The sequence below is a fragment of the Taudactylus pleione genome, unplaced genomic scaffold (genome assembly GCF_031769625.1).
Source record: "Taudactylus pleione unplaced genomic scaffold, aTauple2 ptg000457l, whole genome shotgun sequence".
Lineage (NCBI taxonomy): Eukaryota > Metazoa > Chordata > Amphibia > Anura > Myobatrachidae > Taudactylus > Taudactylus pleione.
This window is the reverse complement of record NW_028284859.1, coordinates 472,048-494,910: the sequence shown is the minus strand read 5'-3', so window position 1 is coordinate 494,910 and position 22,863 is coordinate 472,048. Positions and strand designations below refer to the sequence as shown.

General features: G+C 43.0%; 1 protein-coding gene across 3 annotated transcripts in view; it reads left to right on the top strand.

Moving 5' to 3' along the window:
• The window catches only part of ZBTB16 (zinc finger and BTB domain containing 16), a 179,871-nt gene that overhangs the window by 117,023 nt on the left and 39,985 nt on the right, over window positions 1–22,863 (top strand). For 2 of the 3 annotated variants that reach the window (XM_088448539.1, XM_088448541.1), the window contains exon 4: window positions 13,364–13,450. The exons of the other annotated variant lie outside the window; for it this stretch is intronic. In XM_088448539.1, the coding sequence (XP_088304665.1) occupies window positions 13,364–13,450 (87 nt within the window). The remainder of the gene's footprint in view (window positions 1–13,363; window positions 13,451–22,863) is intronic. 3 annotated transcript variants of the gene reach the window in all.

Genomic DNA, 22,863 nt, shown 5'->3' with positions numbered 1-22,863 from the left:
AGCCAGTGCTTGGCAGGACACTTCAGTTTAGCCTGCAATGTGCTAAATAAATAAATACTTAACTGCTTCACAGCCAGATATAATGACAATATGCAAGTCTGAAATGAAAGACGACACGGTTTCACATATGTAATATGTAAGATATAAGCCATAATGTATCTAAGATACCACTTTTAGAACTTTAACCTTTTGGATGATTTGGAGCACAACATCTAAATACAATTTTGGGAAGATGTGTTTTGTGGATTGTAAGTGTTTAAGATGGCATATCCAGTTATTTTCCCTTATGCTCTGTATATACGGATCAACTTAACAATCAGACAACGATCAGACGATCGTTGTCTGATAGTCCTGCATGTGCTGGATGTTTGATCCCCCAACTACTATAACGACCCGCGATGAATGATCGCGGGTCCCTATAGTAAACAGGCTAACATGGTCGATATCGACCATGTTGGCCTGCATGCTCGGGCGATGGTTGATATCTATATCGACCATTCGTGCCCACGCATTGACCATCGTTTGGTCGTTTCAGGGGGCCAGAAACAGGACAATATACAAACGATAACGTTATCGTTCATATCGTCCTGTTTAATTGTACCGTGTGTACGCAGCATTAGTGTTATCCTCAGATCCCCGTACTGAAGTTCACAGGTTTCTCAGTTTTGGTACCATAACGCCTGAAATTTTATGTCCACCATTGTATAATAGCTGTGGAGGCGTGAGCAGAAGGACCAATAAGAAACTGCCGTCTTCGTGTTTCAGCATCTTATTGGTCCTTGTATTCATATTTCCCTGTAAGTAAGTAAGTCACTAAACATTGCACGGAGATGACCAGTCTTATGGGAGTGTTGCTGTCATGTCGCTGAAGTGTTTGGCACACAGACGCTCAGTCGCTCACTTTGGAGACCATACACGGATGGAAAATCTGCACATGCTGCATGGCTGGTGCAAGTTTCGATGGTGTGACCGATGCTGGTGTCTAAGGATGCACAAAGCGGTATTACGGCGTCCACAGACACTCATAGTGGGGCTCCTCAGGGAAGGGCGTTCTAGCAGCATTTACATAAAGTTACAGATGGCAAACCACCAATAGATGCAGCCGGTACTGCGTTCACCACTGATTCAGGCCCCTAATCTGCATTTCACCTGTATTTCCTTAGTGCCGACACGTCATAAGACACTGAAAAACTTGAATTCATATGCTCATTATCTCCCACATTGACTATTATAATTCCCTACTTACTGCTCTTCTGCTGGGGTTACTCTTGGCCCTGGCTTGTTAGAGTGGACGCAGCCTCTCTCCCCAGTCTTGCACATGCTGCATAGGGTCCAGCCAAGCAGCTGCCATGGAACAGCAGCAGCCTCCGCTGTTCCCCTGTCAGATGTGCCCAATTCCATTAGACTGCTATACAGTGGCCAGTGGTAATGGGCAGGGAAGAAGTGTTACGCCCCTAAGTTACACATAGCGACCACCGTCTGGGGCACATGGTACCAGGACACTTTACATTCGTTTTGGTAGCCATGACATACCCCCCCCCCCAATTTGTGGCCCTGTCCTTTAAAATACTTGTACTTACAACAAAACTGCACCAACATACATCTCTTCACATGTTCCATAATCCTCCCAATCTGCACAATATCTGTGTCAGTGAGTGTGGTATGTTTTCCGGAGGTAGCTTCTCCAGCAATGTCTTACACGTCCCTGCAGTAATGTGACCAGCAGTTTCAACGCAGATGTGTGACTGACCCCCCCCCCCCACTAGTGTCTAACTCTAACCCCCCCTCCTTCCCCCTCCTGACCCTTACCTCTCCCCGCAGCCTAATCCTAATTTTCCCTGTGGCACCTAACCCTAAACGTTGGCATTCTAAGAATGACATTTCACATGGCAACATTTCAGCGATCAACTTTTTGAACTTGTCGACATGTTGAACAATGTCGACATTCTAATGTTGACATTATGAATGTCAAAATGTTGACTGTCGACCATATGATTGGATCCCTTATCAATTCCATATTTAGTCTCAGCACCTATTCCTGGATACAGGACTTTTTTTTAGAGGCTCCCGCTCAGACGAATGGCCTTCTGCCTTGGTGTCATCCTTGACTCCCCTCAGTCAGTTGTTACCTGTATTTTACGAATTCACTATAAAAACTTCTACTTACAGATAAAGCTGTTAATCAAACCTCACCAACATACATCTCTTTGCTTTTCTCAAAATATCTCCCAGCTGTACCTCTCCACTCTGCACAAGGTCTGCTTCTCATATACACTCATTACCTGCTCCCATTCACAGTTACAGTACGTTTCTCGGGCTGCACCCATTCTGTGGAAGGCCCTCCCACACACGACATTACTTTCTTCTAGCCTCTAAACCAGTGGTTGGGGAACAGGGGTAAAACTGAAATTCCTGGGGGTAATGGATGCAGGGCTGGAAATGCATATGAACCGGGTGCGCCGCTGCACCTGGCGCCAGTGACCTCCGGGTGCGCCGCTGCACCCGGCGCCGCAGGGAGGCTCTAAGCCGAACGCCCACTGAGTTATTACCTGCGGGCGCCCAGCTCCTTCCCTGCAGCGTCGCATTAGCCGGAGGCTGGAGTTCTCTTCTGAACTCCAGCTTCCGGCTCTCCACATGCGCACTATGGGAGAGACATCATGATGTCTCTCTCATAGCTCCGAGGAGCAGCCAGGCGGACAGGATGGCGGCAGATGCAGGAGCGGGGATTAAGGTAAGTGGTTTTGTTTTTTTGTACAAGTGGCACTACAGGGGCATAACCATGGGGGCACTGCTACAGGGGCATAATTATGGGGGCACTGCTACAGGGGCATAACTATGGGGGCACTGCTACAGGGGCATTATATGGGAGCACTTCTACAGGGGCATAACTATGGGGGCACTGCTACAGGGGCATTATATGGGAGCACTGCTACAGGGGCATAACTATGGGGGCACTACTACAGGGGGATTATATGGGGGCATTACTATAGGATTTCCTTCCTTTCAAATCAAGGGGGTAACGTCGGCGTATCTAAATATATTTTGGGGTCAAAGGTAAAAAAGTTCCCTGACCCCTGCTCTAAACTTTCAAGCATTCCCTGAAAATCAAATTCCCGAACCACCCACACAACCTCCATACACTACCCAACTAGCTCTTTTTATAGTACTCACAGAATTTTACATATGTGGTCAGTGTGTGACTGGATCATGCAGCTCACCTAGAACCTCTGCAATCTGCCTGGAACAGTTTACAATATGTAGCACTTATCCTTGTGTATTCATGCCTATTTCCATATAGATTGCAAGTTTGCAAGCAGGGCCCTTTTACCTCTTTGTCTGTCTCTTATTATCAAGTCTTGTTTTATTACTGCTTTTTTTCCCAATTATATAGTGCAACAGAATATGCTGGCGCTATATACGTAATGCTGGCCATACACAATTATCTGGGCTATCCACCTCATATTAGCGGCTCGCCCAGATAATTGTACTGTGTATGTGCGCGACCGATTTGAAAATATCGATGAGTCAGGTATGCCGAATTGTCCATCATGGCTGTTCCGACACAATATTTTGAAGTTACAAGTTCCTGCATGTGTAGGCACCTCCACAGCTGACCGAAGGATGTTTCCCCTGTTCCTTTACAGAGGAGGAAGCCAGTTATTGTGGTCAAGACACTGACACATCTCACTAGGGGCGGGATGTACTAAAGGGTGAAATGCGGTTAAAACTCAGAAAGCCTCAGTTTTCTGCATTTTGGCTGTATTTCCATATGTACCAATCTCCAGAATCTGATACGTCTCGGAGCTTGGACCCGGTGGGTAACATCATCTTTATATGGCGTTATCCAATAGAAGCTTATGGGCTTCTATTCGGAACTTCACCTGAGAGGGATCCAATCGATCCCCCCCAGCACCCCCAGGAAGTCCCTCTATCAGTAAGGACAGCTCTTACCGGGCGACTCTGTCCTTTTCGATTTTTTTTAGGTACATATCGGCGATGTTATGTTCCCGATAAGTGGTGGAATATACAGTATTGCGGATGCAATGCTTGGTACATCCTGCCCAATGTATGGCCATGATATCTGCTGCCACATAAAATATCTGTCTGACACATATTTTATCTGTCTGTGTATGCCTAGCATGGGATGTAGTCAGCATCCCGGTGGGCGGGATGCCGACGGGCGAAATACCGGTGCAGAAATGCCGACAGCATTGGGATCCCAGCACCAGAATCCTGACCGCCAGCATCACGAAAGTAAGTATCGGGCGTTAGGGGGTGGGTTAGGGTGCGGGGTTAGAGTTAGGCATTAAGGGGAGTTTAGGTTTAGGCACTAGGGGGGAGGTTAGGTTTAGGGTGCGGGGAGGGGGAGGTTAGGTTTAGGCACTATGCTGTCTGCATCCTATGTTGTCTGTTTGATTGTGATCTCCAAGCTGCATGGTCACAGAGTTCTCAGGTGCTGTGGAGGAGAGGGGTTACCGGAGGCTGCCTGTACAGACCACAGAGGATCCGGGTAACATCTACAGCCCTCTGGTGCACCTCAGAGCCGTGCACGCTGACTTCCATTCAGGCGCATAGGCTTTGTGGAGGAGAGCGGTGACCGGCAGTCACTTTCAGACAGCATAGGACGCATCACGACCAGAACTTCGCTGTGCCAACGAACCATATCCATGCCATGTAAGAAATATTACTTCGAATGACAACAAGTGTACCCACTATAGACATTTTCCTAATGAGGAGAGTCAGATGGACACGCCCACCGAGGATCTGATTGGAGGATCCATGGTTATATACCATATTGAGACTAGCAAATATCAACTTGAAAAAGGCCATTAGACTGAAACGCATTGTTGTTGATACACGTGCACAACGCAGTTATCCAGCAGATAGCCCATGTCCGGGCACCAGTAGCAGACCATCAGCTCCATCTGTCTGCGCGCCTGCCTGCCCACCCGCCTGCCTGCCCACATCCCTTCCGACAACAGGTGCTGTGGAGGAGAGGGGTTACCGGAGGCTGCCTGTACAGACCACAGAGGATCCGGGTAACATCTACAGCCTGCCGGCGCACCTCAGAACCGTGCACACTGACTTCCATTCAGGTGCATAGGCTTTGTGGAGGAGAGCGGTGACTGGCAGTCACTTTCAGACAGCATAGGGTGCATCACGACCAGAACTTCGCTGTACCAACGGTAAGGACAGAAGTGCGGGACGCTGCCCCTGTGTCTATTGTACTAATTTGAACATTTTGCACAACTGCACATTATTCATCTGCATCTTACCCATTAATGAAGGCACGGATGATCACTCGTACGGAAGGTAAGCCCTATAATAGGGACCATTGCAGTTTGGCCTAGGAACACGTAGACACCCATTGGTGGCCTACGGAAAGAGGCACCCTAGAGGAGCTCTCTTATTCATCCACTAGAGCCACTGCTCAGGAACTTTAATCCTCACTGCATTGTACCATATTTGGATACTGTTCTAAATATTGAACATTTTACTATGTATACAGGAGTATCAACAACTCCTTGAAATACATAAGATTTATTTTAATAAGTACCATTACTACATAACTATCTGACATTCTTGTGTTCACTTCTGCATTACTGGACATAAACTTCTCTATAGGTCAATAGACTAGGTTAGCGCTGGACACTACTATTTAACCCATTACCTTATCTTTGAGTCTGGACAACTCTGTGCCCAGCAGCTTCTGATAACATTGGTAGGCATACTGTAGCGCTGGTATCCACATCCAGTATAACATAAGTGTCCATTCATCAAAAAGGTAATGCAGGAGATATCACAGACATCTCCTGCTTACCTTTCACTTCTGATGTGGCCCGCTGTTCCCATACACTGGTATGGGGACAGAAATCCATCAAGCTCTGAAAATATAATATTTTTGGCGCTTGACTGCTGGAGCATTTGCCATCTGCAGATGGCGTTTGTTCCTGCTCACAGTGCACACCCCGTTCCTTCTCTATGGGAAGGAGTCCTGGGTTGCGAAGAGGGATCATTTCGGATCCCTCCGCCCCACGTCACGCAGGCGTACTAGCACTTCCGAGTCGACTCAGCAGTGCTAAGTTTCACTGCTCCGAAAGGAGCATTGAAGCCGTTCGGGGAGACAGCTGATTTTCGGATCAGCTGTCTCTGCACTGGAACAATGATGAAATGCTCGCGGTGAGTCAGTATGTTAATTATCTGGATCCGCTCAGACCTAAATAATTAACATAATGAATAGAACCCTAAGCAAGCTTATCAAAGTCCCAAACTACCTTTATCTACCTTGCCTATTCTACCCAGTTACCACCCGTTTGCACAGTTCACTCAAAACTTACATGTGTTCCTTTTCTATACCCTCTGACCCACAGTTCAACAGTGCTTTGTTACTGGATCACACAAAGCACTTCTTACTTCACTTCTTACCTCTGCAATCTGTTGTTGTACCCATATGCCAAATGTACCATACATTTGTGAGCAGGGTTTTCTTTGTCTTGTAATATCTAGTCTCATTTTATTAGTATGCTTGTTCCCAATTGCATACCTCCTTACAGTGGTAGGTTACAAAATCATGGGGGATCACGTCCCCCAGCAGACATATTTTCTAAAGTGTGCAGCTATTTTTCCACAGGGTGCAGCACTTGGCATACCTCCTATAAAATCATGACTGTGTAAGATAATCGGGATATTTGAGAGGTATGCAATTGTAAAGGCCTTCGGAATTAGCTGGCTATATATGAATGTTAATAAATAATGTTGCTCGATACTATCTTGGTAAACCCTGGCACACTAAAATTCCCAAAATTTCATGTTTACTGAATTCGATGTAGGATACTTTCATTCAGAGTCTTAGCGACAATTGGCAACTCTGTACCTGAATTGTTCAAAGCTGACTGGTTCTTTTAAAATAAACATTACCCTGAACGAAAAGGTTTTCTGTGTTAAACCCTAGGGGGCGACTGAACTTGTCTGTCTTTTCAATGTTTGTACATCTTCATTGCTGATTGCGAAAAGCAGAGACGGGAACCCATGGAGGAAGCTCACAATGGGCCTGATTCAGAGCCGGACGCTATTTGCGCTCGCTCGTTCAGAAAAAGGGTCTGGATATTTAAATAGAGCGCTCGCTCTTTGCGGTCTATTGACGCCTATATGTCTGAACGAGCGAACGAAACATGCGCTCGCTATTTTTTTAAAAACGCCCCCTGGCCGCTCGCATCCTACGTCATCTCCGCTATTTATTAGATTAATCGAGTACATCGAAATGCGTATGAACTGCTGGCAGTGCTTGTGGTAGGTTTATGCTACCGCAATCATGCGAACAGTTCAGGCTAAGAGACAACCAAGTGACATGGTCGATGACGCTGCTTTGTTAATTATGCACACCCTTAAAACGCCCGTTTTGACCGTTTGGCACGCCTGCGTTCGGATCTCCACTCCCCATTTTCAAGCAACTTCCCCTGTTACCACCCACAAACGACTCATTCTGTCACTCAAATTAGCAGGCATTCGCTATTTTGCGAGCACACAATTCCGACCGCAATTACTGGTTCGCGCATGCGTATTACAACCCATATGCATGCGCAGTTGTGCGAACATCGCTCGGAGCGAACGAGTGGCCGCTTACGAGCGGCTCTGAATCAGGCCCAATGTTCCTAAATGTTAAATTAGTGGCTTTATCATTTATAAAACATTATATACAACAAATCAGAATGTCTGTCAGGGTAATGGAAAGTCCATCTCGAGACGTAAAATAAAAAAAAAATTAATATGGCAGATTTTGAGAAGACGACACTATCCCAATTAGACTGCAAGCTCTTGCAAGCAAACATGTTGTTCCTGCCTGCAACCTGTAATTTAAAACATAAAAAATAACCTTGAAGCAATTTATATATCCACTCATTCTCTCTTCTTGTGAAGTTTTTTTTTTTCTTTTTTGTTTTGTTGACAGTGATATAAAAAAAGAGGCTCAGGGAACACTCCGTACTAGCTATTTGAATTTGGCAGGCAGGGGCTGTTCCTGTACTGATAAGGAGTACTGTAAATAAGACTGTACAAAGAGCATGCCATAAAGCGAGCTCTGTCTGTACTCATTGTTCTCTTTTCACTGGTTTTGTGTGTGTGTGTGTGTCTTGTATGTGTGGCTTTTTTTATTTTTTTATTTATTTATTTTTTTGGAAGTCTGTTTTGGAACACAATGTTCTTCCTAGTCATACCGAACATGCTGGCAATTTGCTAACGAGATCTGCATGTTTATTTCTAAAATCCTCAGGAATTCTTATGACACAATTATTATTAGTATTTTTTTTAATTTTTATTTTTGCTATGCTTAGTAGTTTTATCTTTAGGGGAGATATCTTTTAGTTGTTAAACTTAAATAATTTAACGGTATTAATTTTTTTTTTTTTTTTTTGCACAAAGCATTTTATTCTTTGGTTAATTTTGAAAATGTTTGAATCTCAGATTGGTTATTTTTTTAGTTTATGCATAACGTTATCTCTCTTACTGCTAATAATATACTTATGTGATTAAAGGACATTTTCTCTTCACAGTGCACATTATGATACTGCGATTTCAGAGGCGTAGTTTATAAATAGAGCAGCGGCATAATAATAATAATAAGACAGTGGTTTGTTAGACGATGCTAAAGCTGCGCTTAGCTCTTCACATGATCCTTCTTGGAGGCCCTTTTAAGGGTTTTTTATTTTTCTTGAAATAACCTCCGATATAGATGAAAAGATCCCCTAATAGGGACCTCTATGAAATAAAGTGTAACTGTTGCCTTCTTTAAATATGTATTGCCCAACTGCTCTGATACTGTTTATTCACTAGCCCCGCTACGCCTGTAGTTAAGACTCTTAATATGTGGCCATCAAAAGACCCTACAGGCCATATGATGGTCACTAACACCGCACATAATTAGTTGTGCCTTAAACTCTGGTATTACCTTCCTCTCTGAGCAGGAAGTACTTTACAGAGAATGGTACTAAAATACCGGCAGCTCTTCTTCAGCCGCCAGTTCAAATCCCGACTGCGGAAGCCCGAAAGGAGGAGATCCCGATGAGGGTAGGTAAGTACCCTAAACATCCTTTAGTGGTGCCTAACCTCCCCGGGGGTGACTAACCCTAACGTCCCCCATTGGTCCCTAAGCCCCCTCCCGGCACCCTAACCCTAAGTCTCCCGGGGGGGTGCCTAACCCCCTCCTTCTCCACAGCCTAACACTCCCGGGAAGGGGGGGGTTCCTAACCATAATTTTCCACCAGGGGTACCTAAACCTAACCCTCCCTTCCCCATGGATATGAGAATTCGTATCCAGCTGTGGACGTTCGGGATTCCAGCGGCGGTATCCTTATCTCATTCGGGATATCGGCGTCTGCATTATGCCGGGCGGTGGGATTCCAGTGTCGGTATATCGATGGCCAGCATCCCGTCCACCTGCAATATTACTGCATCCCCTTTAGGGAGCTGATGCAGTGCAGAGGGTTGGGTGGATTGCCCATTCAGCGAAGTGAGAAGAATGGTGGTGAGGTTAGGGAGGGATGAGCCCTAGAAATCTTGGTGGACCCCCTCATAATGCTGCTATGGGGTCCCAAGTTGGCCCCAAATCATCACCTGTAGGCGCCAACACTGACAGAATATTTTAAATCTGTACTTATTTTATGTGTTAGTCAGCCGACTGTAATAATGGGGCTTTGCTGGATTTGGATTGACCTTCTGGCCACACAGAGATCAGGCTAAGCATCATATGTATTGTGTGATCACACATGCTCTGATTAGCCCCTACAGAAAATTAGGTTACTGGAGGAATTCTGCAAATATGTCAATTTGAAAATCTGGTTGTTTAAGTGACTGGTCAGACTAGATCACAATGCAAAATATGTGCTGTCATTTTGGTTGCTCCTGTGCCCGCTAACTGGGGGTTCAGACTGAGTGGATCTAGCTTCAAGCTTGGGCAAATTGTTAATATGATTATTCTTCCATCATTACATTGTGTTGAGGCCTGAATAGCCGAGTAGGTAGAGCATTATCAACTTGTATTTTCATTGGTTATGTTATTGGAAAAACTTTTGGTCCTCAGACCTGGTAAGTAAATACAACTGTCAGACATTGTCCCAGTCTGTGGCATACAGTTTGGGATTGTCACAGATTCATTCACCGAGTAAGCTCATAAAATAGAAAGCTTGTAAGTATTATTTTATTAAGCTCAGCACTACACAATGTACAGCAATGAGCATAACTAGATATGCCAGATAGGGACCACACACACACACACACACACGCACACACAGCTCTGCAGTTTAACTACAACGTGCATTTGTTTGCAGGTTAGGTAGAAATGTTATTTAAGGATTAGGCACTTTGATACCCAAGCCTAAAGTGCCCTATTATTTTCCGCCTCTCTGTTCTGTATTACAGACTCTAAAGTTTAGGTGTCTGACGACATGTGCGTTACTGCAGCCAAAGCATCTTAAAACTGCTTGTAAACTGTAGTGGTTATATTTACTAAAGTGCGGGTTTTTAGAAGTGGAGTTGCTGCCTATAGCAACCAATCACATTCTACTTCTTTTTCTAGCACCTTCTAGGAGATAATAGCTAGAATCTGATTCGTAGCTATGGGCAACAACTCCACTTCTAAAAACCCGCACTTTAGTAAATCTATCCCCAGGTGTCCTGCTGATCATTGATCCCTATGATAACATCCCTACCTATACACAACTTAGCATTTCTGAGGCATTGAAATTATCTCATGAGGTGATTTAGAGCTGCTGAATAATGTGAGCATCATAGAATTTAATAATCACTGAAATACTATGCTGTGATAATATTGTTACACCATTAGAATATTAGAAGGCAGTTTCCAGGCGTTGCCTTTACTCTATGGAGAGGGTTCTGGAGCCACATTACATGTATGGGAAAGTACATGAGGCCAATGTGAAGTGAAATTGGGGGTGCACAGAGTGAACTAGGGTAACAATTGGCAGATTATACGTCTTTCCCATTTGTTATTGGAACTTTGTCTACCGGCGGTAACTGGTGTCTTTTAAGTTCAGTTGTAAAATGAGAACCAGAAACGTTGGGGTCCTGTTTGACAGTATTCACCTTTTGGAAAGTCAAACAATGATGAACACTCTATACCTCCCAGCCCACACATTGTATCAACAGCATCCACATTTAATAAATAGGACGCTTTCCCCAAGCAGACATTAAATTAATAGTATTTATGTTTGATGACTACGCCTATTTCCCTCCTGCCCAACATTTAATTTTACAACTAATACCCCCCCCTTGATCAATCCCTCACTAATACCACTCTTAGGTGCATGTCCACTACACAATTCGCTCCATGAGCAATATCGTGTAGTGTGTCCCCGGCAGTAGTGTGCTAAATGTCATTAATGACATTGAGCACCCACACTGAACGATATATCGTTCAGTGACGTCACCCTCCCTCATCCCCGTACTTGCAGAACCTGACAATAATGTCAGGTTGCCTTGCAAGTACGGGCGATGAGCGACGTAGTCAGTGATCATCGGGAGTGCTCATCGCTGGTCGTTGACGGCATATCCACTGGCCAATATAATGAACGATATTGTTATCGTTCATTTTATCGGCTAGTGGATACGCAGCTTTACACTAAAATCTCCTGTCTGACCCGTGAATAAATCGGAAAAAAAACAACAAAATTAAATGAGTTGTCATTTTAAATTCTGAATTCTTAACTGCCTATAATGTAGACCCCTTTATTACCCCTTTTATACTGTCCAAATAACGTGGGTTATTGCTGTGTCAACCCGGGCCACTGTCCGGTGTTAAAGAGGCCAGGGTTGAATTCCTGGGTTGAGTGACCTGGCAATCCAACCTGTGTAGCGAGCAGGGTTGATGGGAATGACCCGTATGAACAGGTGACCCATCATAACCCCTTTCTGTGTCTCTATTTTGCCGCTTTTTCTTATTCAGCAACAGGGATACTGCAAATAAACCACTAATTTCTCTTGCAGTTGCTCTAACTTTGCAGGGTACTATGTTCCCATAGTTTCCTAAGAGGATTGCAGTGTCTGAGTAACGTCACAAAATTCTGTAACATTACCTATACCCGGCAATGGGTCCCTGTGAAACCATAAAGGCTTTGCTTGGTCCCTGTTGGGTCAGTCTAGAGTGCAATGCACATTTTACTGTGACACTTTGTCTGCAGCTAGGCCGCCGGTGAAGTAGAGAGAACCCTTGCAGAGGGGCCCGCTTTGCTTATAGCGATGCTGCTGAAAACCTCTAATGCCATGATGTGCAGCATTACAGCTTTTCAGTTGGTATAGGAGCTACATGAAAAGACCCCTCAAGCCCCAATCCCACCTAGAAGTAGGATCTTTTATCATCCCTTATTGCAATGTGCTGTTGAGCCCTATCACATCACTAGGGCTTTTTGCTGTTGATAAATAGGTATTTTAGAAATCAATACAGTATTTTATTACCCAGTGTTCATTCTAGCACCTTGCACCTGTTAAAACCCATGCAGTTTCCTCTTTCTTGCCAGGGGTGTCACACTCTGCTCTGGTGCTTCTAGCACACAAACGGCTGAATCCACAGTTTGTTGAATCAGCTAGAAGCACCAGTGCAGGGAGCGACACCCCAGGCAGAAGAGAGAAACTGCACGGGTTGTGACATGTGCATGGTGCTAGAATGAAGACTATTATCCCCAACAACTTGTCTTAAGAATGTGTATTAAAGATGTTTTTTTAACAAAACGATTCGTTCTTCTCCAGAAGTCAATAGTATTTATGGCCTGAAACTTTAGAATTCAAAATGTTGCTTTTACTTTGTGTTCTCCTATTGCTTTATATGACGTTTTATCCTTTAAAGGGACTTTACACTTCCATTTTAAGTAACTTTCCTTAGCCGTAATAGAGTATCTCCCCTGGAAACCTCTATTATTTGGTGTCATTTACAGGGTCCAGCACTGCCGTTCGCATCCGGCGGTGTTCTACTCGCTCACTAGCAGGGCAGATCAGACACTGCTGTTCTAAGGGATTCATTTATAATATGGACTGTCTTGAGCAACAGTCCCAGTTTTATGCAAGTTCTGTGACCATGCTATTGGGGGGGGGGGGGGGGGGAGAACAACCGAGACACAGTGTGCTTCCAAGCAAAAGTACTATTATTGGGAATGAGAACTATTTTTAGTAAAATCCACTCCTGACCTGTACTCCTTTGATTCCAGTTTCTTGTTGTCTTCTATTAAACAAAGGATGACTTAGAATACAAAGTATATACTACATTATTCTAATTGTAGGGTTCCATGATGGATTTTTTACTATGTCTAAGTCTGGAATGAGTAAAATATTTGAAAACATATTTTTTTTCCTTCAACAGCTGGAGCCAAAGCATTTGTATGTGAGCAGTGTGGAGCACAATTCTCTAAGGAAGACGCATACGAAGCTCACCGGCGGACTCACAGCGGTACGTGACCTATTTACAAACCGTTGGACTCCTTACGGTTCTTAAGGGTCTGTTAAACAAATAATAGTTCTTATATCTGCATATTGTGACGAGATGGAATCTTTTTAGGGCAATTTATTAATGTGCAGTTGCTAGGACACAGGCTCTGATAAACGCTTGTTCCAGCGATAAGAAAAAAACGTAAAGTGACCGCTAATGCTATCACTTTACTTCCGAGTTCAGATCCAGCCAAACAATGCTAAATTGAACTTGTTTCTATGGCCTGGCTAACGCAGGCAAGCTTAGCTTTTCAGAGCTCATTAAATAGCCCCATTAATGCCATCCCTTTCCCTATAGAAAACTATGGAGATGGCTCCTGTAAGTGCTGTTACTCACAAAGCTGCTTTTTTAGTTTTTTTGAAATGGGGTGAAACTTAATTCCCCCTTTTAAACATCAATTTATTTTTATTGCCCCCAAGGACACTGAAATGAAAATGAAAAAAATTATTTAAAATATTTGCTGCCTACATTGGGCTACATTGGGCGCAGCTATTTTGTGGGGTGATCCAATTTATACAAGATTGCAGCTTGAGCGTCTGATATCACTAAGTATGAGAGGCAGAGTTCTGCTATGTTTGTAGGCAATGGTAAATATGCTCCAGTCATATTTGTATAAATCAAAACTTTGCTTCATGCACAAAAACAATTCACACTAAAAATAGCTTCTCACAGGTGATTGTGACGAGGACGATGTAAACATTTCTTGACCAACCTTTTTTAAGCTGTGTCTTTCAGACTTCCCACTTTAGCTGTGTACACACTGGGTAATATATATCGGCCGATAGGTCTGTGAACGACGTTGTTCACAGACTGGGCGATATATCTGCAGATATATTGGCAGGGCCGTAGCTAGGGTAGTGCTGCCGGTGCCATCGCACAGGGCACCACAGGTCGGGGGCGCTGTTTGGATCTGTCAAATTTCTGTTTATTATTATTCTTGCTTGTAGCTTCCTCTAATTTCATCCCCAGCATCCCTGGCCCTTCCCCATGAAGCTATGACCCTTTTTTGGGTGCATTATGTCCCTTTGAAAAATGAGGGGGGCGCCAATGCTCTTTCTGGCACAGGGCACCAAAAAGTCTACGGCTCTGTATATTGGTGCATCTGCTGGTGTGTACGGGTGATCTGCCGATCGCTCGTGCTCCTGCAAGGACCCAGCGGTGAGTGACAACTCAACCGAACGGGCAAATTTAAATGCTGCCCAGTTATGACATCAGGCCCAACACATCAGCTGGACGATTGGTAAGTGTATATGCACTTGGTCAGATAGGTCAGCGGTAGTATGTAACCAGTATTAAACTGGCTAAAGACTTAAAAAAATAAATTTTGAAGATCACATTGTTCTTTAATTGAATTGTAAGAAGCTCAAAATGTGCTGGATATAGTAGATTAAATACAGTGGGATGGAGATATTTTAATCAAAATGTGGAAAATTGCATTAAGAAGTGTTGCATTTGGGACAAGTGTGTGTATGTGTATATATGTGTGTGTGTGTATATATATATATATATATATATATATATATATATATATATATATATATATATATATATATATATATGGCCGGTGAAGTGCTAAGATTGCTCCATTTTTTTTTTCTTAAGTTGAAAATAAATATTTTCCATTGCTGTGATAAGCGATGAATATCTTTCTCTTCAACCAATATAAACTCCTTAATCGGATATTGTTTTTGTTTCTCTTTAAGCCATGTAATTGCAGAACATAACCTAATAGAACATGTACGTAATTTATCTTAAAGCCAGTTGTTCATTTTGAAACCTGGAACATGCTGTGTCTCTTGCCGACCTTAGTAGTGTGTTCTTGTATCAGTAATTGGGAGCCATTTATGTTTAACCAAATTTTTACAGATGATGGTAATACATAAAAATTTTATAAAATGTGGGTGACCAGCCCACATTAATCTACATAGTATTTGTACTTCTTACACACACTAGGTGGCAGTATTGGTAGAATGCTGGAACATACAGAGTTGATGCAGTTAAACATAACTGTCTAGCAGCTACTTTACACTGTGTGCCAATTCTCAAGTTACAGAGAGGATTACAGATTTATTACACTGTATCCTAGAGTTAAATGGTACATATCATACTGGTGGGGGAAGAGGGCGAGGGTGATTATGTAACAAACACTAGGACTATAGAGAGAGAGCGATAGATATTATATAGATATATATATGATATATATATATATATATATATATATATATTGTATTTTTAGTCTTCTCATACCAGAATTATTTAGAGCACTGTACTGTGCCTAAGAGTTACAAGGGGTGATTCAATTGTATTTTCACGCATGTCTTGCTCAATTAGAACGAGTTTAGCTGCGTAAAGCGGCTAAACCCATCTAAAGTCCTGGCTAGTGCGCCCAAAACCACGGCTTTTCAGCGATTTCTGTTCGCCATCTTAGACGGGTGCAAGCAGAAATCCGTGCTTCTGCAGCATTCGCACCCGAACAGAATAACAATTGTACTGCTCCGTCGGGCGCCCATTAGTTGCAGCTGCGGGCGCAAACAATAAAATTCCCCCTTAGAGTTCACCCGATATCTGAAAACCTGGAAGCCTAGTTTTGCAGGTCTGTAGTTTGCTAAAAGCTGATTACATTGTTTCTAAAATGTAGAATCACTGATTAGGATAACATTTGTTATTTTATAACATTATTGATACAATATAAATAAAATAATAATAATTAAAAAAACATTGAAAAAATTTTGTTTAGCTAAAACAAATTTACAACTTAAATACTAAAATAAAAGCATAGACATTCTTTGAGGCCAGGATGACTGAAGAGAATGAAAACCAGCTTAATACTGTACTCCTTATGTTTTGTAATATCCTTCAAGAAGCTTTTTCTGTCGTTTGTCTGCACAATATTCACCAAAATATTGGTTGCTATAGGATGCATAGTTTTTACTGTTTTACAATATCATTAGGGCAATAAATGTATCTTAAATAAACAGATAACCAAGGCGTCTAACATTAGTCAGATTATAGTTTACAAGAAAGAGGTCCACATAGTAGAGATCAAGGAAATAGCGAGGCCATTGTCTATATAGAGTGGCAGTATTTTCTTTTTTCTTACACAGCGGAACCAAAATGTATGTACTGGGAATATTAAATAAATAACTGTTTCCTTAATTATAAATAAATACTGGAATTGATTAAATGAGTATTCATCCCCTTATTTTAATGTTTGTTAGATCTTTTGGCTGCTATTTCACCTGTGACTTTACTTGGGTAAATTTCCACCAGCTTTGTACATCTGGAACTTGTCATGTTGCTCGGCAATACTGGTCACACTTCACCTTGTCGGTGAACAACAATTTTCAATTCATTTCATAGATTGCTTGTAGCTTTAACTGGGCCTATTTAGAACCTCACTTATTTGAGGGGGGGGGATTTGGCTTTTAGCTATATGTTTTGTTTGTCATTGTCGTGATGGAATGCAAATTTCCCTAGATCTCTTACAGGTTGCTGCTGGTTTTATTCCAATATTTGTCTTTATCTTAATTCATCTGTTTCCCTTTTTTATTTTCCTGGCCATGAAGCAAAGGATATAGCCCCTATAGCAGTGGTGGTGAACCCGGGCACTCTAGCTGCTGTAGGACTACATATCCCAGCATGCCCTGCCACAATTTTAGCATTCCCTAATTTCAAAACTCTGGCAGTGCATGCTGGGATATGTAGTCCCACAGCAGCTGGAGTGCCAGGGTTCGCCACCACTGCCCTATAGCAGTATGGTCTTGCCACCATACTCCATGGTAGGAGTATTGTTCTTTGGATGATCGTCAGTGTTGCACATGTGCCAGAATTAGTGCATAACTTTGAGATCAGAAATTTTGCTCATGTGTGCAGTTGCGATATTTGGGTGCGCAAATTCACGATAATTACAGTGCTGGCATTGCATCTGTTTCTTCAACACTTTGCGCCCATCGCTCTGAATCACCACATTTGAAGAGATTATTTTTTTAGACTGGTTTACTTTCAGCCACCCTCTGATAAAGTGTTACATTTCCTTGGGCCCTGACAATGTTCTCATGTGCCATGTATTTATTTCTGCCACAGAAGCCTCAAAGGCAGGGATTTAAAAAAACTTCTAAAATGCAAAAGTAGAGGTGGTGCCCATAACAACCAGATTCTGAAGGTCGGGTTTGGCTTTTTGACAGATCTTCTGTTGGATAACAGACTAAGAAGCCGAATTTAGAACATAGGACCAACAATCGATTTTTTTTTTTTTTTTTTTTTTTTTACATAGACAGGAATAGGATCCGCAGATTTACTAATAGTCTGTTTTAATACTGACCGCCAAACAATAGACCTGCTTGGGGTAGGTGAGTTTGCTGTAGTTTTTTAAACTTTTTTTTACCGTCGGTTTTTAACTGAAAGTTGGAAACCGATGGACTTTAGAGCATTATTGTTATGACAATGTAGTCCACTTATCAGGAGTATTGTTTGCTGTTTACCCTCATAGACACAGAGGTTTTCAGACTAAGCATCCAGTATCTCGTATTACTTTTGAGATCCCTTAGTCCTGACCTTGCTGCACCAGTGTCTGATTTTAGCAGCTTGTGGTTTCATCAGGAGCCACCAGCTTTCTATAAGGCTCTGCTTAGACATTCCAATATAGGTCAGAAGAGGTCAGCAGAACAAGACCACAACTGCTGAACCATGTAAACTCTGGTATCTTTATCCATGTTTTACTTTCTGAAATATACAGTACTTTACTATACATTCTCCATATACCTAGCATGGTGATGTATGAAGGTTCCCATATAGCATTGAATATGGATTAAAAAAAAATCAAAAACGTAAAAGTTTTTTTCTTTTAGAAAGTTATACAAACGTTGTTATGCCTCATATCAGTCACTGACGACATGACGTCACTGAGAACGAGGCACAATTTGCTTAGTGATGTCTGTAGCTCCTAGTGAGTTGTTAGGGTGGTCATTTAGAAATTGTAAAATGGACAAGGCTCAGCGCAGTGTTGACTGTGGTTCGACTGTGGGCCTAAGATGTTTGCCAAAATGCATAGGTTTACAGAGCAAGATGTTGTCAAATTTGGGGAAACAGATGATAACACAGGGCAAGTGGAGGCGGATTTATTCCATTCATTGTTTCATATCGAGCAGACACCCCACTATGCTGAGGGCTTCCAAGAGTTTGGCCATGTCCGGGTGCTGTGGGAAGGTGAGGGCATGTGTTTTATGTATTACTAGGGTGCGTGCATTGGAGTCTTTGATCATAGCAATCTCCATGTCCCCTACAGATGCCTGGGTAATCTTTACAAGCTGCCCCTTCTCTTGGCACCCCTGACAGTACTTTTGTGGAGAAATGCAAAAATTAGATCTAAAGAGTTTGACTGGGGCGGTACACCTGTCCAACCATAATGCAGGTGTCCTAAAGCGAGCTCAGGGAGGATAGAACCCTGCTGTGGAGCAGAAGGGCATAAGCTTGGCTCGAGGGATAACTTTCAATAGATGACAGTAATAAATGCTGCCTTTTCCGGGTCATTCCTTGTTGTGCTTGATATTTGCGCCAGCGCTGAGCTGACATTCTTTATCACCATTCCAATGTCCCATCAAAGTCCTGATCAATTTACAGCCACAAACTAGGCTCAGCCAAGCAGTGTCTTAGCAGAATTGCAGAGAAGTCTAACTTAATGTATGTGGGGATCTAATGGTAAGAAGTTGGGCTTTTCTGGCATGTTTACAGGTTTGCACACTTCCCATTTGAGATTCTCCTGCCCCTCCTGAGAGCAGAGAATAGCCGTGCACCTTGAGGTGCTCTGGGCAAACCATCTGGGGGCACTGGTGCAAAACCAAGGCGTTTGGTGGTCTGTCTGTAATTATAACTTCCTGTTCTGCTTGTCCTGTCCCCTTCCCAACCCTTTGTAATCCCCCACCACAAACCCAGACATTTTCCCATGACAATGCCATTGGTTGGGGATTAGCAGTAAGGCAGATTTGACCTTTCACCTCTAGTTCACAAAAGCAACATGATTATGGAATGGGAACAGGTTTTCCCTGTACTGTGCCATTGTACGTTGCATTAACCCCTTCCCAGGAGGACGAATGACCAGCTCGAAGACGTACTTTGCAAGTCCACATAATTCAGTGATTATTCTTGCAATGTGTTTGACTCTGGTTAACGTTTCCAATTAAAGGGGACTGTGATCACCATTGTGACAGGGATTCTTGTGTGACTGTAATTTATTGTAGAGATGGAATGCCACACTACTTACAGCTTGCCCTCTGCTTTGTCTGGATCACATCTTTCAATCTGTTCACATTTATTCAGTAAGAGCAGCGTTGTGTTTTCGGAAGCTCTAGAACGGGGCGATAAATAAAATACCATAACGATCGATCTTGTCCCTAGCAACAATTTTTTTAAGCACTGAGTTATAGAATAGTTCTTCTTGGAGCTTCAGCAGTGATGAAAAGCTTTGTCCAGTCACAGGGTCATTTCGTGCGTTGACCTAAAGCCCCACTTCATTGTATATAGAGGGTCTGATCAGTATGCAGACACAAAGCACTCCCTCCCCTTCTCTTTATCCCACATTTATTTTTCTTTAGGAAATGACTGAGGAAGATGAGAGGGAACAGAAGGGGATGCCCTCCTTTCCCTCCATTTCTAAACTCTGGTGGGTGGGGGGACCATTCAGACTGTAAGCTCCCATGGGGCACGGACTTACGTGAACGATTAAATATTCTCCGTATAGCACAGTGTAATAGGGTGCCTCAGTGGAGCTTACAATCTATGTTCCCTATCGCATGCTCACACACATACATACACACTAGGGTTAAATTAAATTTTTTTTTTTTTTTGGGAGCCAATTATCCTACCAGTGTGTATGTGTGTATAGGGCCGTAGCTATGGCAGTGCGGCCAGTGCCATCGAACAGGGCACCACAGGTCAGGGGGTGCTGTTTGGGCCTGTCATATTTCTGTTTATTATCATTCTTGCTTGTAGCTTCCTATTATTTCGTCCCCAGTATCTCCTGGCCTCTCCTATCTCTTCCCTGGCCCTTCCCCATGAGGCCATGGCCTTTTTGGGGTGCATTATGTCCCTTTGAAAAATGAGGGGGGCGCCAATGCTCTTTCTGGCACAGGGCACCAAAAAGTCTAGTTACGGCTCTGTGTGTGTATGTATGTGTGTGTGTGTGTGTGTGTGTGTGTGTATGTGTATATATATATATATATATATATATATATATATATATATATATATATACACACATATATGTATATGTCTTTGCCATCCTCACCTTGGAACTGTATTTCTTAGTTTCAATAAATTTTGCCACATTCTTATATGAAGATTTTTAGTTGTATTTGCCGGTAAGTGTCATTAGCAGCCCTGGAAGTAATGGTAGAGTTTATGATCTTACTTTGGTGGTAGTATATGTCCTTCACTTAGTAACTGTTCATCAGACAATGAGAAAATGGGGAGAATTACTACCTGCCTCATGTAGTGAAGGGTTATATACTTATTTGTTGTTGTGTTTTTTTTTTTTTGTTTGTTTTTTTAAGAGTTGAAAAATATTACACCAAGTTTTCTCAAAATGTAAATCCCACTTATACCAACTATTGCTTCAATCTCTTGTCTCACAGAATGTAATAAGGGAGACTCCTGTATTTCTGCGAGTTCTCCCACACTTCTAGGAAGTAAACAAGCCTCCCAGATCCCATTCCCCGCCCTCTTCCACAGTAAAATGGGAGGTCCGGGCACTGAAAGAGTGATTCACCACACCCTGCACCTCCCACCGGGACTGTTGTAGTTTGCTTACGACTAAACTGACGATATCATCCCTTTAAACCGGGACACTCATGGATTATGCAGGTTCTGTGGCTCATTAAAACCAGGTGAAATCCAGGCTTGAAGTCAGCCAGCCACAGAACCTGTATATTTCATGAGTGTCCTGGTTTAAAGGGATAGTATGGTAAGCCTACTTATGTCTCTAGCTCAATTGAGACCTAGAGCTTTGCCTTAAGCTGGCTACTGTGTATGCGCATCTATCTTTTACAACCCTGATGTCCCCTTTCTGTTTCAGAACATATATTTATAATTTTGGTAATGGAACTATATTTTTTTTTGTAATTGTAACCCATTTAATTGTGACTTGTAAATAAGCAGCTTACTTATGAGTTTGACAGGTACCTGAAGTGTGGTGAGAGAGACTGTGATATTTAGAAACAATTCTGACATGAATCAAAAAATAAAGCGCAATAAATCTATCTGGACTGCAGTGTAGGAAAGCTGGGCAGGCTGGCACCTATCTGGACTGCAGTGTAGCAAAGGTGGGCAGGCTGGCACCTATCTGGACTGCAGTGTAGCAAAACTGGGCAGGCTGGCACATTTGGATCCAGAGTTAAGGTAAAGTGATATATCGGACGATATATTGTTCCTCCGTGGATATATCGCCCACATCGCATCTTCTGATCTGCTGTGCATGCATGGAAGAGCAAAAGATCCAGCGGCTGACACGATACCTCCTGGATGAGGCAGAGGAACGATATGTCGGGTGGTCGTACACAAAGTTGTGCAGTGTGTACGGGCCGCCCTATATATTGTGCGGTCGCTGGGTACACACATCATCAGTCTGTACCCAGCTTTACTGTATTGCTACGTCAGACAAGCTGGCAGCAGATCTAAGACAGACCAACTCCTGGCTACATGTCCTGCAAGGCTGTGTAGTATAAAAATATCTGACAAATGCACACTAGGATCAGCTTCACCTGATGTCTAGCAACCTACCTGTATGTTTTTGGACTGTGGGCCTGACACAGTTATGTACGCTAATGCAGTCACAGCAGATGTATTGAGATGCCCATATCCAACCAACTGATTACACCTATGCAGCCGCCATTACAGATCATTTGATAATCGTCCACCTGAGTAGTCCTAATGGTCACACAGAACGGCCGCCTGAGACATCGGAACCACTTTATCTGAAGTTGTCGGCTGTGACACGCCTGTGCTTTTGCCAGCACTCCCCATAACCACCCCAAACGGTTCCTGAATGTCAATCAAAATAAATCCTCCATAGCAAATAAATCACCACTCGAGTGGCATCGCTAAGGCACCTTGGCGCGTGCGTAGTGTGACCCTGACGCATGCGCAGTCAGCCAATAATCTGTAAACTGCGTAAATGTCGGCATTGCGTACATATCTGCTTCAGACTCTGTGTGAGGAAACCTACACGAACATGGGGAGAACATGCAGACTCCACACCCTGGTGAAAATTGAACACATATTTTTTCAATGTTACAAGGTAGCTATAGTAATCACTGTGCCACTCCCTACTACTAATGCACAGAGCTTTTGTCTGTCTCTTGGTTTTTTTTACACCCTGTCTG